The sequence below is a fragment of the Nerophis lumbriciformis genome, linkage group LG20, assembly GCF_033978685.3.
Source record: "Nerophis lumbriciformis linkage group LG20, RoL_Nlum_v2.1, whole genome shotgun sequence".
In the NCBI taxonomy this organism is placed as follows: Eukaryota; Metazoa; Chordata; class Actinopteri; order Syngnathiformes; family Syngnathidae; genus Nerophis; species Nerophis lumbriciformis.
The window spans coordinates 43,433,060-43,453,391 of NC_084567.2; the positions used below are offsets into that span (position 1 = coordinate 43,433,060).

At 32.0% G+C, this 20,332-nt stretch overlaps 2 protein-coding genes across 4 annotated transcripts in view; one reads left to right on the top strand and one right to left on the bottom strand.

Moving 5' to 3' along the window:
• katnal2 (katanin p60 subunit A-like 2) overlaps positions 1-1,800 on the top strand; it is a 96,016-nt gene extending 94,216 nt beyond the window's left edge. For both annotated transcript variants that reach the window (XM_072915369.1, XM_072915370.1), the window contains exon 16: positions 1,544-1,800. In XM_072915369.1, the coding sequence (XP_072771470.1) occupies positions 1,544-1,800 (257 nt within the window). The remainder of the gene's footprint in view (positions 1-1,543) is intronic.
• A 35-nt stretch (positions 1,801-1,835) lies between these two features.
• Positions 1,836-20,332, bottom strand: part of skor2 (SKI family transcriptional corepressor 2) — a 35,024-nt gene continuing 16,527 nt past the window's right edge. For both annotated transcript variants that reach the window (XM_061980920.2, XM_061980919.2), the window contains exons 5-9: positions 13,381-13,446; positions 9,146-9,244; positions 8,988-9,055; positions 8,673-8,737; positions 1,836-1,976 (exon numbers count right to left, since the gene is read on the bottom strand). In XM_061980920.2, the coding sequence (XP_061836904.2) occupies positions 8,681-8,737; positions 8,988-9,055; positions 9,146-9,244; positions 13,381-13,446 (290 nt within the window). In that variant the 3' untranslated portion in view covers positions 1,836-1,976; positions 8,673-8,680. The remainder of the gene's footprint in view (positions 1,977-8,672; positions 8,738-8,987; positions 9,056-9,145; positions 9,245-13,380; positions 13,447-20,332) is intronic.

Here is a 20,332-nt window from a genome sequence, read left to right on the forward strand (position 1 = left end):
CTACCTGTCAACTGTCAGTTTAGCATCTTTGTTTTCTACCTGTCAACTGTCAGTTTAGCATCTTTGTTTTCTACCTGTCAACTGTCAGTTTAGCATCTTTGTTTTCTACCTGTCAACTGTCAGTTTAGCATCTTTGTTTTCTCCCTGTCAACTGTCAGTTTAGCATCTTTGTTTTCTACCTGTCAACTGTCAGTTTAGCATCTTTGTTTTCTACCTGTCAACTGTCAGTTTAGCATCTTTGTTTTCTACCTGTCAACTGTCAGTTTAGCATCTTTGTTTTCTACCTGTCAACTGTCAGTTTAGCATCTTTGTTTTCTACCTGTCAACTGTCAGTTTAGCATCTTTGTTTCCTACCTGTCAACTGTCAGTTTAGCATCTTTGTTTTCTACCTGTCAACTGTCAGTTTAGCATCTTTGTTTTCTACCTGTCAACTGTCAGTTTAGCATCTTTGTTTTCTACCTGTCAACTGTCAGTTCAGCATCTTTGTTTTCTACCTTGTCAACTGTCAGTTTAGCATCTTTGTTTTCTACCTGTCAACTGTCAGTTTAGCATCTTTGTTTTCTACCTGTCAACTGTCAGTTTAGCATCTTTGTTTTCTACCTGTCAACTGTCAGTTTAGCATCTTTGTTTTCTCCCTGTCAACTGTCAGTTTAGCATCTTTGTTTTCTACCTGTCAACTGTCAGTTTAGCATCTTTGTTTTCTACCTGTCAACTGTCAGTTTAGGCTGCTCGCCGGCTCCTCATCACCACTTCAAGATGGCGGCCCAATTTCTCGCGTCACAGCAGCCAATGCTGCGTCTACTCATAACATGTCTATGTGTCGCGCAACCCAGGAGCGCAGTAAACCCCCCACCCTTAAGGTAAAACATCTCATTCCACGTAATAAATGACAAGAACAAATACTTTTACCTCACGACATTTTACTGTTATTGTTACGTTTATAGTATTTATTAAACATTTGCCCAATCAGGAGACCACCGCAGCGTCATGTATAGGATTTTAATTTACACACACAGTGAATTGTAACTAACAAGAACATATGCTTTTTAAATACATCTGCAATTTATAACAATAACTTCTTTTCTCAGTAAATGACAACTTTATCCATTTGGTTCAACCTATAAACAAGATGAGGCAGTATTTTTCATTTTCTTTATCAGTTTGACAGCATTTATAATAATAATAAATAATAATTCATGGTCAGACCAACAAAACACATTTAGACAGGATTATTTCTCGCTTGAGACAATATGTACACTTTTGTGGATATATATTACAGTTTCTATAATATATACAACTGTGATAAACCTCAAAGATCATCACCGTTAAATGGAAGTGAGTCTTTAAAGATGTGTTTTTACAAACTGAAAATGCAGCAAATAAGAAGAGATGGTGGATGACAAATAATAGAGGTAACATTTCTTCTGTGTTGAGGGTGAAAATATTCACAGTAAATAAAGGTTGATATGTTTTTCTCTTATTATCACAGCTACAAAAACAGCAACAACAGCAACTATAATATAGCATTGTGTTGTATTTACAGCACAGCAGGCCCCAGGATGGAAAAAGTCAAGACTTTCCATCTGTTTACAAAACGAGCGGTCGGGGGGCCACGGGGTGGACCCAGGACATGTTGGGGAGACTTTGTCTCCCAGCTGGCCTGGGAAGGTCTCGGGAGGAGCTGGACCAAGTGGCTTGGGGAGAGGGAAGTCTGCAGGGCTTCTCTGCTTTGGCTGCTGCCCCCGAGACCCGCAGAAGAAGATGGATGGAGAACTTCAACTTCAGTGGACAGTTCATTAAGTTTTGGGATTGTGGTCCAGCAAAGTCTTACTGGTGATTTCCACCTGATGTCTTTTTTTTTTTGGTAAAGTAACCAAACTGTGCAGGAACTCCTGAGAAATGTCTGCATTCTTCTCATTTATTGTGGGGCATCTTTTTTATTGGTATTATTGTGGGATCTTCTTTGATGAATTAGCCTGTGAAGACAAAAAAAATGTGCATCAATAAAATGTCTCGTCTTTTTCACTCTTTTGAGAAAATTGTAATGTACTGCATGCAATTGTCTTTTAAACTGTTATATTACCTGTATATTATATTATCATACATACCAAAACATTTTTGTTAAAATAAAAATAAATACCTAATTGTATGTTAGCCAAGTTAGCCATCAACTTGTACATGAAATCTATAATAATCAAATGCATAGGCAATTGTGTAATACATCTAATATTCATATATATTTATTTACTGTTACAAGCAGCCGTCTGAGGACTGTGATGTGGCCCTCAATGAAAACCTGTTTGACACCCCTGCTTTAACTCAGTATATTGTCTTTATTTTGAAAAAAAAAAAAAAAAAAGGGCAAAAGAAGAAGATATATATATATATATATATATATATATATATATATATATATATATATATATATATATATATATATATATATATATATATATATATATAGATATTGTCTTCTTTGGGAAGTAAAAAAATATTATAAACCAAAAATAATTAAAAACATATATGACACCCCTGCTTTAACTCAGTATATTGTCTTTATTTGAATAAAAAATAAAATAATCAAGGGCAAAATAATAATAATTTAAAAAAAAATTAATAATAATATACAATTCTTTGGGAAATAAAAAATATTATAAACCAAAAATAAAACATGAAAAATATATGACACCCCTGCTTTAACTCATTACATTTATGCAAATAATACAAAAAAAGAGCAAAAAAAAAATAATTTATTTGGGAAGTTAAACTTTTAACAAAAATATAAACAAAAATATAATGAATGAATGAATTAAATAAGTTTATGAATGAAATAAGTTTATTTGAATTAAATAAGTTGATTTCGGTCATATAATCAAACATTTTGTGTGATCAGTTTAACAGAACAGATTATACATGTTTAACAATAATAAAAATATACGACACCCTTTAACTCATTACATTTAATTTATTGAATTAAGAAGTAAAGGCAAATTAAATAAAGGCAATTTGGAAATATATTACCATCTTTGGGAAGATTTGCAAAAATAAAATGTTTTATATATATATATATATATATATATATATATATATATACATACATACATACATACATACATATATATATATATATATATATATATATATACACATATACACATATATATATTATCTTCTTTGGGAAGTAAGAAAATATTATAAACCAAAAATAATTAAAAACATATATGACACCCCTGCTTTAACTCAGTATATTGTCTTTATTTGAATAAAAAATAAAATAATCAAGGGCAAAATAATAATAATTAAAAAAAAAATTAATAATAATATACAATTCTTTGGGAAATAAAAAATATTATAAACCAAAAATAAAACATGAAAAATATATGACACCCCTGCTTTAACTCATTACATTTATGCAAATAATACAAAAAAAGAGCAAAAAATAATAATTTATTTGGGAAGTTAAACTTTTAACAAAAATATAGACAAAAATATAATGAATGATTGAATGAAATAAGTTTATGCATGAAATAAGTTTATTTGAATGAAATAAGTTTATTTCGGTCATATAATCAAACATTTTGTGTGATCAGTTTAACAGTACATATTATACATGTTTAACAATAATAAAAATATACGACACCCTTTAACTCATTAAATTTAATTTATGTGAATTAAGAAGTAATGGCAAATTGAATAAAGGCAATTTGGAAATATATTACCATCTTTGGGAAGATTTGCAAAAATAAAATGTTTTATATATATATATATATATATATATATATATATATATATATATATATATATATATATATATATATATATATATATATATATATACATATTATCTTCTTTGGGAAGTAAAAAAATATTATAAACCAAAAGTAATTAAAAACACATATGACACCCCTGCTTTAACGCAGTATATTGTCTTTATTTGAATACGAAATAAAATAATGAAGGGCAAAATAATAATAATATTTTTTTTTTTAATAATAATATAAAATTCTTTGGGAAATAAAAAAATATTATAAACAAAAAATAAAAAATAAAAAATATATGTATATATATATATATATGACACCCCTGCTTTAACTCATTACATTTATGCGAATAATAAAAAAAAAAAAAGAGCGAAAAAAAAGAAAAAATAATTTATTTGGGAAGTTAAACTTTTAACAAAAATGTAGACAAAAATATAATGAATGATTGAATGAAATAAGTTTATGAATGAAATAAGTTTATTTGAATGAAATAGGTTTATTTCGGTCATATAATCAAACATTTTGTGTGATCAGTTCAACAGTACAGATTATACATGTTTAACAATAACAAAAATATATGACACCCTTTAACTCATTAAATTAAATTTATTTGAATTAAGAGGTAAAGGCAAATTAAATAAAGGCAATTTGGAAATATATTACCATCTTTGGGAAGATTTGCAAAAATGAAAAAAGTATATATATATATATATATATATATATATATATATAAATATATATATATATATATATATATATATATATTGTCTTCTTTGGGAAGTAAAAAAATATTATAAACCAAAAATAATTAAAAACATATATGACACCCCTGCTTTAACTCAGTATATTGTCTTTATTTGAATAAAAAATAAAATAATGAAGCGCAAAATAATAATAAGAATTTTTTTTTTATTATAATATAAAATTCTTTGGGAAATCAAAAAATATTATAAACCAAAAATAAAAAATAAAAAATATATGACACCCCTGCTTTAACTCATTACATTTATGCAAATAATTAAAAAAAAAAAGAGCAAAAAAAAAAGAAAAAATAATTTGGGAAGTTAAACTTTTAACAAAAATATAGACAAAAATATAATGAATGAATGAATGAAATAAGTTTATTTGAATGAAGTAAGTTTATTTCGGTCATATAATCAAACATTTTGTGTGATCAGTTTAACAGTACATATTATACATGTTTAACAATAATAAAAATATATGACACCCTTTAACTCATTAAATTTAATTTATGTGAATTAAGAAGGAATGGCAAATACAATAAAGGCAATTTGGAAATATATTACCATCTTTGGGAAGATTTGCAAAAATAAAATGTGTTTATATATATATATATATATATATATATATATATATATATATATATATATATATATATATATTGTCTTCTTTGGGAAGTAAAAAAATATTATAAACCAAAAATAATTAAAAACATATTTGACACCCCTGCTTTAACTCAGTATATTGTCTTTATTTGAATAAAAAATAAAATAATGAAGCGCAAAATAATAAAAAAAAAAAAAAAAAATTATAATATAAAATTCTTTGGGAAATCAAAAAATATTATAAACCAAAAATAAAAAATAAAAAATATATGACACCCCTGCTTTAACTCATTACATTTATGCAAATAATAATAACAAAAAAAGAGCAAAAAAAAAAGAAAAAATAATTTATTTGGGAAGTTAAACTTTTAACAAAAATATAGACAAAAATATAATGAATGATTGAATTAAATAAGTTTATGAATGAAATAAGTTTATTTGAATGAAATAAGTTTATTTCGGTCATATAATCAAACATTTTGTGTGATCAGTTTAACAGTACAGATTATACATGTTTAACAATAATAAAAATATACGACACCCTTTAACTCATTAAATTTAATTTATTTGAATTAAGAAGTAAAGGCAAATTAAATAAAGGCAATTTGGAAATATATTACCATCTTTGGGAAGATTTGCAAAAATAAAATGTTTTTATATATATATATATATATATATACATATTATTTTCTTTGGGAAGTAAAAAAATATTATAAACCAAAAGTAATTAAAAACACATATGACACCCCTGCTTTAACGCAGTATATTGTCTTTATTTGAATACGAAATAAAATAATGAAGGGCAAAATAATAATAATAACATTTTTTTTAATAATAATATAAAATTCTTTGGGAAATAAAAAAATATTATAAACAAAAAAAAAATATATATATATATATATATGACACCCCTGCTTTAACTCATTACATTTATGTGAATAATAAAAATAAAAAAAAGAGCAAAAAAAAAGAAAAAATAATTTATTTGGGAAGTTAAACTTTTAACAAAAATATAAACAAAACTATAATGAATGAATGAATGAAATAAGTTTATGAATGAAATAAGTTTATTTGAACGAAATAAGTTTATTTCGGTCATATAATCAAACATTTTGTGTGATCAGTTTAACAGTACAGATTATACATGTTTAACAATAATAAAAATATATGACACCCTTTAACTCATTAAATTTAATTTATTTGAATTAAGAAGTAAAGGCAGATTAAATAAAGGCAATTTGGAAATATATTACCATCTTTGGGAAGATTTGCAAAAATAAAATGTTTTATATATATATATATATATATATATATATATATATATATATATATATATATATATATATATATATATATATATACATATATATATATATATATATACATATTATCTTCTTTGGGAAGTAAAAAAATATTATAAACCAAAAGTAATTAAAAACACATATGACACCCCTGCTTTAACTCAGTATATTGTCTTTATTTGAATACGAAATAAAATAATGAAGGGCAAAATAATAATAATAATAAAAAAATTAATAATAATATAAAATTCTTTGGGAAATAAAAAAATATTATAAACCAAAAATAAAAAATATATGACACCCCTGCTTTAACTCATTACATTTATGCGAATAATAAACAAAAAAAGAGCAAAAAAAAAAAGAAAACAAAAACATTTTTGTTAAAATAAAAACGTTTTTGTTAAAATAAAAATAAATACCTAATTGTATGTTAGCCAAGTTAGCCATCAACTTGTACATGAAATCTATAATAATCAAATGCATAGGCAATTGTGTAATATATCTAATATTCATATGTATTTATTTACTGTTGCAAGCAGCCGTCTGAGGACTGTGATGTGGCCCTCAATGAAAACCTGTTTGACACCCCTGCTTTAACTCAGTATATTGTCTTTATTTGGAAAAAAAAAAAAAAAAAAGGGCAAAAGAAGATATATATATATATATATATATATACATATATGTATATATATATATATATATGTATATATATATATATATATATACATATATGTATATATATATATGTATATATATATATATATATATATATATACATATATATATATATATATATATATATATATATATATATATATATATATATATATATATATATATATATATATTATCTTCTTTGGGAAGTAAAAAAATATTATAAACCAAAAATAATTAAAAACATATATGACACCCCTGCTTTAACTCAGTATATTGTCTTTATTTGAATAAAAAATAAAATAATCAAGGGCAAAATAACAATAATTTAAAAAAAAATTAATAATAATATACAATTCTTTGGGAAATAAAAAATATTATAAACCAAAAATAAAACATGAAAAATATATGACACCCCTGCTTTAACTCATTAAATTTATGCAAATAATACAAAAAAAGAGCAAAAAAAAATTTTTTATTTGGGAAGTTAAACTTTTAACAAAAATATAGACAAAAATATAATGAATGATTGAATGAAATAAGTTTATGAATGAAATAAGTTTATTTGAATGAAATAAGTTTATTTCGGTCATATAATCAAACATTTTGTGTGATCAGTTTAACAGTACATATTATACATGTTTAACAATAATAAAAATATACGACACCCTTTAACTCATTAAATTTAATTTATTTGAATTAAGAAGTAAAGGCAAATTAAATAAAGGCAATTTGGAAATATATTACCATCTTTGGGAAGATTTGCAAAAATGAAAAAAGTATATATATATATATATATATATATATATATATATACATATTATCTTCTTTGGGAAGTAAAAAAATATTATAAACCAAAAGTAATTAAAAACACATATGACACCCCTGCTTTAACTCAGTATATTGTCTTTATTTGAATACGAAATAAAATAATGAAGGGCAAAATAATAATAATAATAAAAAAATTAATAATAATATAAAATTCTTTGGGAAATAAAAAAATATTATAAACCAAAAATAAAACATGAAAAATATATGACACCCCTGCTTTAACTCATTACATTTATGCAAATAATACAAAAAAAGAGCAAAAAAAAATAATTTATTTGGGAAGTTAAACTTTTAACAAAAATATAAACAAAAATATAATGATTGAATGAAATAAGTTTATGAATGAAATAAGTTTATGAATGAAATAAGTTTATTTGAATTAAATAAGTTTATTTCGGTCATGTAATCAAACATTTTGTGTGATCAGTTTAACAGTACATATTATACATGTTTAACAATAATAAAAATATATGACACCCTTTAACTCATTAAATTTAATTTATTGAATTAAGAAGTAATGGCAAATTAAATAAAGGCAATTTGGAAATATATTACCATCTTTGGGAAAATTTGCAAAAATAAAAAAATTATATATATATATATATATATATATATATATATATATATATATATATATATATATATATATTAAACATACAATGATTAAAAATTGTGAAAATATTACTAAAGTAAAAAAGAGGTGTATTATGATCATTGTATGGATTAAAATGTAGGATAATAATTACTTAAAGTATGACATTCATAAAAAAAGCACTCACCCTTTGGGCTACTTATTAAGATGCGAGCTGATCTTGTCTTTTCTAATGATGTTTGCATATGGAATCTGAAGAAGACAACAACATACAGTAAGTTATTAATAATAATAGACAGTATATGATGGTGACAGGAAGCAAAGACAAATGGTGTGTGTCAGTCAGCCGCTGTGATGATGGATTCAGACGCTGCACAGGAACTTGTCACCCGTGAAAGACAAACTAGCAGCAATTGTGTGTTTCATGTGGACGCACAAATAAGCAACAACAGTCCGGTCTTTCTTACTGACCCACAATGGCATCATGTTATTCTTCTCTTACCATCTGCAACTGCTGCACCATCTCTTCCCTGTAGGCCAGCTCTCTCTTCATCTGGTCCTGGAAATTATCTACAAGGATCAGACAAAAAAATACAATTAGGAACCGATGTGAAAAGTGTAAGAAATAAATCAATAATGTGAAGAAGGAAAAGAACTGACGGAAGACAGGAAATGGGGAAGTGCCCTTCAGAGCATGGAACTCTTGCTCCAGTCTCCTCCGGAAGTCAATTTGCTCCAACAAAACCTTCTGGAGCTCCTCTGGAGGAAGCAAAGACAAAAAAGCAAAGTGATTACTAAAATGCTAGATATTCTAAATCGGGGGGCGTCAAACGTGCATATTTTGTGGTTCGTGCAGCTAAGAGTGAAATAAATGATAGAAAGTAGACAAAGTACAATACAAGTGCAGACACAACAAACACACAGTGGGCAGAGGTGGGTAGTAGGGCTGCAGCTAACGATTATTTTTCTATCGATTAATCTATCGATTATTTTTTTCGATTAATCGGTTAATCTATAGATTATTTTTTCGATTAATCTATAGATTATTTTTCCTTTTACCGATTTTTTTTTTTAATTTAAAATGAAGAGGAAAAAAATAAATGTAGGCCAGTTTTTTCAAAAGGCATGGCTTTTATTTACAAAAAAAAAAAGTATGGCCACTCAGTCAACATTGACAACAACATGACAAAATATTCTGTAACAATGTAAACATTTAAAACTTTTAACATTTAACAAAATTAAAAGTAGCTTATTTGCTTTTTAATGTGCAAATATAAAAGTAAACATCCAGTGCAAATCTTAATATTCTGGAATAGTATAAGCATTTCAAAAGTAAAAGTATTGCTTATTTTGCTTTAAAATGTGCAAAAATAAAGATAAACATCCAATACAAAAAAGTGCAAAACGGAAATATTCTGTAACAAGTGTAAACATTTCAACAAAAGTAAAAGTATTGCTTATTTGCTAAAATGTGCAAAAATAAAGCTAAACATCCAATACAAAAAAGTGTACAGTGTAAACATTTCAACAAAAGTAAAAGTATTGCTTATTTTGCTTAATAACACAACAATGATAGTATGATTAAAGTGAAAGTTAATTGTTGGTTTGTACATAGTATATGTAACTGTTAATGTTGTAAAAGGTATTTGCACAACTAATTAACGTTAGCGTTTGTGACACGTCTTGTGCCGTGGGGTTCTTTCAGGACCGACAGACTGAACGCCAGACGGCTTTGCCAGGTTTACAATCTTTTAATTTTACACAAAGTCTTTTCTCTTCCAACTGCGCGGATCGCGCACCTGGGCACGATTGCGGCGTCGCTCCCGGCGCGCCCCGCCTCGCCGCTCGCTCGCCGCCGCCGCCTCTCCACAGCGTTAAAGAGGAGCGCGTCTTTGTAAACACTGAACAGGCACGCCAAACGCGCCTCTCAGAGCGAAACGGTGCTTTAGTTTATGAATTTACAACGCAGATACAAATGACACATTCATGTTTTTGTGTAATAATGACAACGTATACGCACGCGGACGATTGACTTGTTGATGGTGATGGCAAGAACGCTGTCGGGGGTTTTCTTTTCAAATGTTCCTTCATAGCCGTTGTGCTGCTATGATAGGCCATTTCCGCTCGACACAGTGTGCATACAACAACATTATTAGGCCGTTTATTGAAATACTCCCACACTTTTGACGACTTTTGGCGTGCTTTTTTCCCCTCGCTCGCATCGTCTGCTTTGCGCTCCGCCATGACAGTAAAGTAGAGTGACGTAAATATGTCGACGTATTTACGTAACAGATGACGTCGACTACATCGACGCGTCGTTTCAGCCTTAGTGGGTAGTAATGCGCTACATTTACTCCGTTACATCTACTTGAGTAACTTTTGGGATAAATTGTACTTCTAAGAGTAGTTTTAATGCAACATACTTTTACTTTTACTTAAGTATATTTATAGAGAAGGAACGCTACTTTTACTCCGCTACTTTTACTCCGCTACTTTTATCTACATTCAGCTCGCTACTCGCTACTAATTTTTATCGATCTGTTAATGCACGCTTTGTTTGTTTTGGTCTGTCAGACAGACCTTCATAGTGCCTGCCTTACTGGTGACGTTTCACTTCGTTCCACCAATCAGATGCAGTCACTGGTGACGTTGGACCAATCAAACAGAGCCAGGCGGTCACATGACCTGACTTAAACAAGTGTGAAAAACTTATTCGGGTGTTACCATTTAGTGGTCAATTGTACGGAATGTGTACTGTACTGTGCAATCTACTAATAAAAGTTCCAATCAATCAATCAAAAGTGTGAAGGAAAAAAGATACTTTTTTATTTCAACCGTACATCCCGTCAAAAGCCTAAAGACTGACCGCACATGAGGACGTTCCTGTCTTCACAATAAAAGTGCCGCTCCATCGCGCCTGCGCTTTCAAAATAAGAGTCTCCGAAAGCCAGCGCAAACAAGCTAGCAAGCTACGGCGTTTGACGCCAATATATTTCTTGTAAAGTGTATAAAAACGAATATGGAAGCTGGACAAATAAGATGCCAAAAACCAACCACTTTCATGTGGTATTAGACAGAAAGGAGGAACTTTTTTTCTCCTCCATTTGAAAACGTGGACGTTATCATCACTACTGTCTGATTACAATCAATGCAAGTCATCAGAATCAGGTAATACACCAACTTATATTCTTGTCTTCATGAAAGAAAGGAATCTATATGTGTTAAACATGCATGTATATTCATTAAAACACCTTTAACATGTAAACAAAAACAGCAAAATAAATACATATAAATGATATACTGTATATATCAATGTATATGTATGTATATTAGAGATGCGCGGTTTGCGGGCACAACCGCGGAGTCCGCGGATTATCCGCGGATCGGGCGGATGAAATTTAAAAAAATTAGATTTTATCCGCGGGTCGGGTCGGGCGGTTGAAAAAAAAGAAAAAAAGATTTTAAATAGATTCAGGCGGGTGGCAGTTAAACCAATTGGGAAATATATATACATAGTTAAATGTTGTTACCCACATACGAAAAAGGAGCAGGCACCTGCAGCATATGCCACAACAGAAGAAATAAAAAAAGAAGAGATGGACACTTTTACGGAGCAGAGAAGGGACGCCTCGCTGGGGTCCGGGACCGAGGCCCCTTCCCCCGAGAGGGCCCCACCGGGAGCCGTAGCTGAGGCGATCCGCGAGAAGGTCCCGACGCACGTCCAGGGTCACCACCGCACCGACACCCCGCCTCGTCCGCCTTCGCCGCGGCCGGCGTCACGCGCAGCAGGTAAGCAGCTTACCTGCCCGCCACCCCCGTGGCCGGGGGCTCGTAACAGGGGTCACTCCGCGCGCTCCGCCCGCGCAGCTTACCTGCCCGCCACCCCTGTTGCCGGGGGCGCGTAACAGGGGTCACTCCGCGCGCAGTGCGCTCACGAAAGGGGTGGGGCTCACCCTGGTTGACATAGACAGCAGGACGGTGGCCATGGAAGTCGGAACCCGCTAAGGAGTGTGTAACAACCCACCTGCCGAATCAACTAGCCCTGAAAATGGATGGCGCTGGAGCGTCGGGCCCATATACCCGGCCGTCGCCGGCAGCGAGACGCGCTTGGAGGTGCGCTCAGCGCAGCTCCCATATGATTGCGCACTGGTGTGCGTCTGGGCCGTGACAGCGTGGCACGCGAATGTCTGTGCTGCATTGGATCAGTCTCCTTTCTTTAACAGGCAAAAGCTTTAAAACCTCACTAATGCCTTGCATCGTCTATATTAGATATATAACAACGGGCGGGTGCGGGCGGATGCAGTTCTGATTAAATGTTAGGTCGGGTGGATGGCGGATGGTTGACGACTTTCTGATGCGGTTGCGGATGAAATAATTGCCTATCCGCGCATCTCTAATGTATATATATATATATATATATATATATATATATATATATATATATATATATATATGATATGAGTGTGTATGTTACTCATCAGTTACTCAGTACTTGAGTAGTTTTTTCACAACATACTTTTTACTTTTACTCAAGTAAATATTTGGGTGACTACTCCTTACTTTTACTTGAGTAATAAATCTTTAAAGTAACAGTACTCTTACTTGAGTACAAATTTCTGGCTACTCTACCCACCTCTGGCAGTGGGCAACACAAAGAGCAACTTCCTGTAAGCAAGCGCAAACGCAACATTGTCAAAATATAACATTTTTACATTAAATTGGACATTTATAACGACTTGCTTCTAGCTTTGATTGATTGAGACTTTTATTAGTAGATTGCACAGTACAGTACATATTCCGTACAATTGACCACTAAATGGTAACACCCCAATAAGTTTTTACACGTAAATCAATTCATGGTAAATGAAGCTCAGGTAAATGAAGTTGTTGTCTACCTTTCTCCATGTTCTCCACGTCCTTCTTTAGCGTGACCGGAGAAGCGGCTCCTTGACTTTGATCTCCTGAAGACACAAAGACAGTTCCACATGAATAAATATCCAATGGATGAGTTGTCAGGAGCTGTAGGTTGACATCTCTGTGTGGAGTTGGAGGGTGTTGTCATCACATCCTGACATTTAAGGTGAACACTCATATGGACCCCACATCTGGCTCAAAGTCAGCTGGAATAGAACCCAGGACCCCAGTGAGGATAAGTGATACAGAACATTAAAAAGCCCGTCTTCTTGAGTGGTGAGCAGTAGTTCAAGATGTGGCCTGTAGGTGTCAGTGCATCCTCAGGAACACAAACAACTTTTCAACGTTGTGGTCATGAAAAGAAGAACATTGGCGGGGCTCTGATGAAATGAGGAGAGCAAAAGCTGCAGTGGGGAAGCTAAGTTTGAAAATATTGAGACAATTGTATTTTTGCTCTTCTTTTGAATGACTGGAAATTGTCAGACTTTTTTTTATACTGAAAATGAGGACATATAAACATTGTTGACTTCTTTTTACACTTTAACAGCAATTAAGTTAAAAATTTTTGTTTTTAAGTCAGAATATAAACATGGACTTATTGTTACACTTTAACAGCAATTAAGTTAAAAATAGCGTTTTTAAGTCAGAATATGAACATAGTTGACTTCTTTTTACACTTTAAAAGCAATTACCAAATTGAAAATAGTGTTTTTAATTCAGAATATAAACATTGTTGACTTCTTTTTACACTTTAACAGCAATTAACACATTACAAATAGTGTTTTTAAGTCAGAATATAAACATTATTGACTTCTTCTTACACTTTAACAGCAATTAACACGTTAAAAAATAGTGTTTTTAAGTCAGAATATAAACATTGTTGACTTCTTTTTACACTTTAACAGCAATTAAGTTAAAACATTTTGTTTTTAAGTCAGAATATAAACATTGTTGACTTATTTTTAAACTTTAACAGCAATTAAGTTAAAAATAGTGTTTTTAAGTCAGAATATGAACATTGTTGACTTCTTTTTACACTTTAACAGCAATTAAGTTAAAACATTTTGTTTTTAAGTCAGAATATGAACATTATTGACTTATTGTTACACTTTAACAGCAATTAAGTTAAAAATAGCGTTTTTAAGTCAGAATATGAACATTGTTGACTTCTTTTTACACTTTAAAAGCAAATACCAAGTTGAAAATAGTGTTTTTAATTCAGAATATAAACATTGTTGACTTATTTTTACACTTTAACAGCAATTAAGTTAAAACATTTTGTTTTTAAGTCAGAATATAAACATTATGGACTTATTGTTACACTTTAACAGCAATTAAGTTAAAAATTGCGTTTTTAAGTCAGAATATGAACATTGTTGACTTCTTTTTACACTTTAAAAGCAAATACCAAGTTGAAAATAGTGTTTTTAATTCAGAATATAAACATTGTTGACATCTTTTTACACTTTAACAGCAATTAACACGTTAAAAAATAGTGTTTTTAAGTCAGAATATGAACATTGTTGACTTATTTTTACACTTTAACAGCAATTAAGTTAAAAATAGCGTTTTTAAGTCAGAATATGAACATAGTTGACTTCTTTTTACACTTTAAAAGCAATTACCAAATTGAAAATAGTGTTTTTAATTCAGAATATAAACATTGTTGACTTCTTTTTACACTTTAACGGCAATTAACACGTTAAAAAATAGTGTTTTTAAGACAGAATATAAACATTGTTGACTTCTTTTTACACTTTAACAGCAATTAACACGTTAAAAATAGTGTTTTTAAGACAGAATATAAACATGGTTGACTTCTTTTTACACTTTAGCAGCAATTAACGCGTTAAAAAATAGTGTTTTTAAGACAGAATATAAACATTGTTGACTTATTTTTACACTTTAACAGCAATTAAGTTAAAAAAATGTGTTTTTAAGTCAGAATATAAACATTATTGACTTATTGTTACACTTTAACAGCAATTAAGTTAAAAATAGCGTTTTTTAAGTCAGAATATGAACATTGTTGACTTCTTTTTACACTTTAAAAGCAATCACCAAGTTGAAAATATTGTTTTTAATTCAGAATATAAACATTGTTGACTTCTTTTTACACTTTAACAGCAATTAACATGTTAAAAATAGTGTTTTTAAGACAGAATATAAACATTGTTGACTTATTGTTACACTTTAACAGCAATTAAGTTAAAAATAGCGTTTTTAAGTCAGAATATGAACATAGTTGACTTCTTTTTACACTTTAAAAGCAATTACCAAATTGAAAATAGTGTTTTTAATTCAGAATATAAACATTGTTGACTTCTTTTTACACTTTAACGGCAATTAACACGTTAAAAAATAGTGTTTTTAAGACAGAATATAAACATTGTTGACTTCTTTTTACACTTTAACAGCAATTAACACGTTAAAAATAGTGTTTTTAAGACAGAATATAAACATGGTTGACTTCTTTTTACACTTTAGCAGCAATTAACGCGTTAAAAAATAGTGTTTTTAAGACAGAATATAAACATTGTTGACTTATTTTTACACTTTAACAGCAATTAAGTTAAAAAAATGTGTTTTTAAGTCAGAATATAAACATTATTGACTTATTGTTACACTTTAACAGCAATTAAGTTAAAAATAGCGTTTTTTAAGTCAGAATATGAACATTGTTGACTTCTTTTTACACTTTAAAAGCAATCACCAAGTTGAAAATATTGTTTTTAATTCAGAATATAAACATTGTGGACTTCTTTTTACACTTTAACAGCAATTAACATGTTAAAAATAGTGTTTTTAAGACAGAATATAAACATTGTTGACTTATTGTTACACTTTAACAGCAATTAAGTTAAAAATAGCGTTTTTAAGTCAGAATATGAATATAGTTGACTTATTTTTACACTTTAAAAGCAATTACCAAGTTGAAAATAATGTTTTTAATTCATTTTTCTTTTTACACTTTAACAGCAATTAACACGTTACAAAAATAGTGTTTTTAAGTCAGAATATAAACATTGTTGACTTCTTTTTACACTCTAACAGCAATTAACGAGGAGCAAGGGTGAAGTGTCTCGCTCAAGGACACGACGGACGCGACGAAGTTGCTAGAAGGTCGGGGATTGAACCAGGAACCCTCAAATTTGCACTTTATTAATCTCAGTGTCGGAGATGATTATTTATTTGCATATATTTTTTTATTCACACAAGTATTTTATTGAAGACAGAAGTATTGCCTCCCAGAAGAGGCTTTTTTAATTTCATTATTTGACAATTATTCCATAAAAAGTAAAAAAATTGTATCTGGTCTAAAAAGAAAATGATATGATATATGTTATTTCATACTACTCATGTGTGATCAAATAAAAGAAAAACATGTTTTGAATAGCTCTGTCATTTGTATGAACCCTTTTCTCTAAAAAGTAGGAGGGGAAAAAAATCCCATTTTAGGCCAGGCTCACTATAATATATCACTATAATAATTCCTTTTATGTAAGCATATTATGTGTGTGGGGGGGGGGCAACGTTGGGCGTGGGGCCCCCAGAATGTGGTGCTGCGCCCCTGCTCGAACAAGGCAGACATCAGATGTTTGTTCCACACGACATTGTCAGACGCCACGAAGAAAAAAGTGCACGTCACGCACGTCTTTGTGATAATGAAAGCGCTCTCCTAAAAACCTTTTCTCTCATCTGGAGCAGAGACTTTCTCCTTCTCTCTCCTCTCTCTGTCTCATTTGACAAGCACATTTGCAGACAGTGCCCGAGGATAACAACCTCGTTTGACAGTCAATTAACCGTGAATAGTCAAAGCCAAAGCGGTTTGCATTACATAAATGGAAAATTAGATTATTTTTTTCTCTCTCTCTCTCTCTCTCTCTGGAAACAGAGAGCGTTTAAAGACAGTGGAGGTGTGGGGGGGGCATGGGGGGGTCCTCAGAGGACTCAGGCCTTCTAATCACGTCGAGCTTCGCCAGCGCCCAGGGAGACGTTTGGCAATCAGGGGGGGAAAGGTGGTCTCATTTAATTTGTTTCGTGTAATTTTTTGGAAATACATTCCACATTATGTGCGGGGATCATTACGGCGTGTGTGCGTGAGATATAAACGTCGGCGCAGATGTCATAAAGCACTTTTAATGTCTTCCTGACAGATATAAAAAGGCAATAAGCCGTGATCTTTTTCAAACAGCAAGGCTTTTTTTTTCTTTTTTTTTCTTCCCCTCTCCTAAGCACCGAGGAAGGAGGGGAAAAAAGAAAAAAAAAAGGCAATTATGTCTGCGGCGATATTGGTGCTGCTGATGTTTCCTTCTTGAACTATAACGGCCCCCTGGAGAGACCGCGACTGGCGACAAACTCGGCTGCCGGGCCCCGTTTACACGAAGCCGGCTAAGGTTAGCCAATTAAACAATTGTGTTATTTCTATACAGCGAAGACAGGATGTGATATATACAAAACGTCAGTGTTCAAAAACAAGACAAAAACAATACAAAAATGAGGGGTATTTTACTTGAACTAAGCAAAATGATCTGCCAATAGAACAAGAACATTTGGCTTGTCAACACTTTCCAAAACAAGTCAAATTAAAGCTGCAAGCAGCATTGGTCGGGCCCGCGTATTTGGCAGGTGCTAGTCCTAAGTGTCCCAATACTTTTGTTCAGTTTTCGTCATAAGTGTCCCAATACTTTTGTCTACTTTTAGTCCGAATTGTCCCAATACTTTTGTGTAGTGTACCTACCTTGTCTGCATTGTGTGGGCACGTTGGTGCTTCCTGCTTTTAAGCAGCCTTCTTGAAAAAACAGCAGCATCAGCGCAGCGGCTCTTTGAAGGGTCATAAAATCAAAACCGGAGCCGGTATTAAAACTCTTTCGATAACTTTTAATCAAAAGGGCTTAATCTCTCTCCTGTGTTAGTTTGAAGCCGAAACGACAAACGCGCTCAGAGGAAGGTGACCGGTTTTTACAAAAAATTGTTTTGAAGGGGGAATAGCAAACTTCCTGTTGATTTTTGCTGGGGGTTGTCAATTTATGAAATGTAGGTCTAAGTGAGACCTACGGAGAGGATTTTGTTTCATGTCTCTACGACCTTCCCAGTGGGAGTTACAGGCAGTTTTGTCATTTTTTTCTTCCGAGGAGCAGTTTTTTCTCCGTTTTATTCAAAAATTGCTCTAGAGCGCAATTTTTAAATTTGGGGTTAGGTTTTTTATTAGATCACAATTTTTGCCAGTCCTGATGTGTGCGTTCAGTTTGGTGAGTTTTGAAACATGTTAAGGGGGTCAAATTACAGCTCAAAAAGGCAAAAGTGACTGTTTTTAGTACTTTTTTGTCTTGAAGGGGGAATTGCCAACTTCCTGTTGATTTTTGCCCGAGGATATACAATTATGAGAACTAGGTCTAAGTCAAATCTACATAGAAGTTTTTGTTTCATGTCTTTCCGACCTTCCTAGTGGGAGTTACAGGCAGTCTAGTTTTTTCTTTTCCTAGGGGGCGCTAGAGCGCAATTTTGAGTTTTGGGGTTCGGTTTTTTTTTTTATTAAAAGACCATTTTCGCAGGTCCTGATGTGTGGGTCAAATATGGTGACTTTTGAAGCATGTTAAGTGGGTCAAATTAGTGCTCAAAGAGGCGGCGGAAGAATAATAAAGAAAGAATAAAATCTTACAAATTCAATAGGTCCTTATGTCCCATTGCATAAGGACTCCCTGTGGGAGTCCTTATGCAATGGGCCATGCGGGCCCTAATTAAAGCTGCAAGCAGCATTGGTCGGGCCCGCGTATTTGGCAGGTGCTAGTCCTAAGTGTCCCAATACTTTTGTCTACTTTTAGTCTGAAGTGTCTAGTGTACCTACCTTGTCTGCATTGTGTGGGCACGTTAGTGCTTCCTGCTTTTAAGCAGCCATCTTAAAAAAACAGCAGCGCAGCAGCATCAGCGCAGCGGGTCTTTGAAGGGTCATAAAATCAAAACCGGAGCAGGTATTCTGTTACCGTATTTTCCGCACTATTAGCCGCACCTAAAAACCACAAATTTACTCAAAAGCTGACAGTGCGGCTTATAACCCGGTGCGCTTTATATATGGATTAATATTAAGATTCATTTTCATAAAGTTTCGGTCTCGCAACTACAGTAAACAGCCGCCATCTTTTTTCCCCGTAGAAGAGGAAGCGCGTCTTCTTCTACGGCAAGCAACCGCCAAGGTAAGCACCCGCCCCCATAGAAGAGGAAGCGCTTCTTCTTCTACTGTAAGCAACCACCCGCCCGTGTAGAAGAAGAAGAAGCGCGCGTATATTACGTTTCATTTCCTTTGTGTGTTTACATCTGTAAAGACCACAAAATGGCTCCTACTAAGCGACAGGTTTCCGGTTCATGAAAAGACGCAATCTCTCCATCCGCACACGGACTACTATTTCACAGCAACTGCCTAAAGACTTTCAAGAAAAGCTGGCTACTTTCCGTGCATATTGTAAAAACAAGATAGCTGAAAAAAAGATCCGGCCAGAGAACATTATCAACATGGACGAGGTTCCACTGACTTTTGATATTCCTGTGAACCGCACTGTGGATACAACGGGAGCACGTACGGTGAATATTCGCACCACAGGGAATGAGAAGTCATCCTTCACTGTGGTTCTAGCTTGCCATGCTAATGGCCAGAAACTTCCACCCATGGTGATATTCAAAAGGAAGACCTTGCCAAAAGAGACCTTTCCAGCCGGCGTCATCAAAAAAGCTAACTCGAAGGGATGGATTGATGAAGAAAAGATGAGCGAGTGGTTAAGGGAAGTTTACGCGAAGAGGCCGGGTGGCTTTTTTCACGCAGCTCCGTCCATGTTGATATACGACTCCATGCGCGCCCACATCACGCTGGTTTTTAATATATTATTAAAGTTTGACTGACCTATCTGACTGTTTTTTTGACATTCCCTTTAGCGCAGT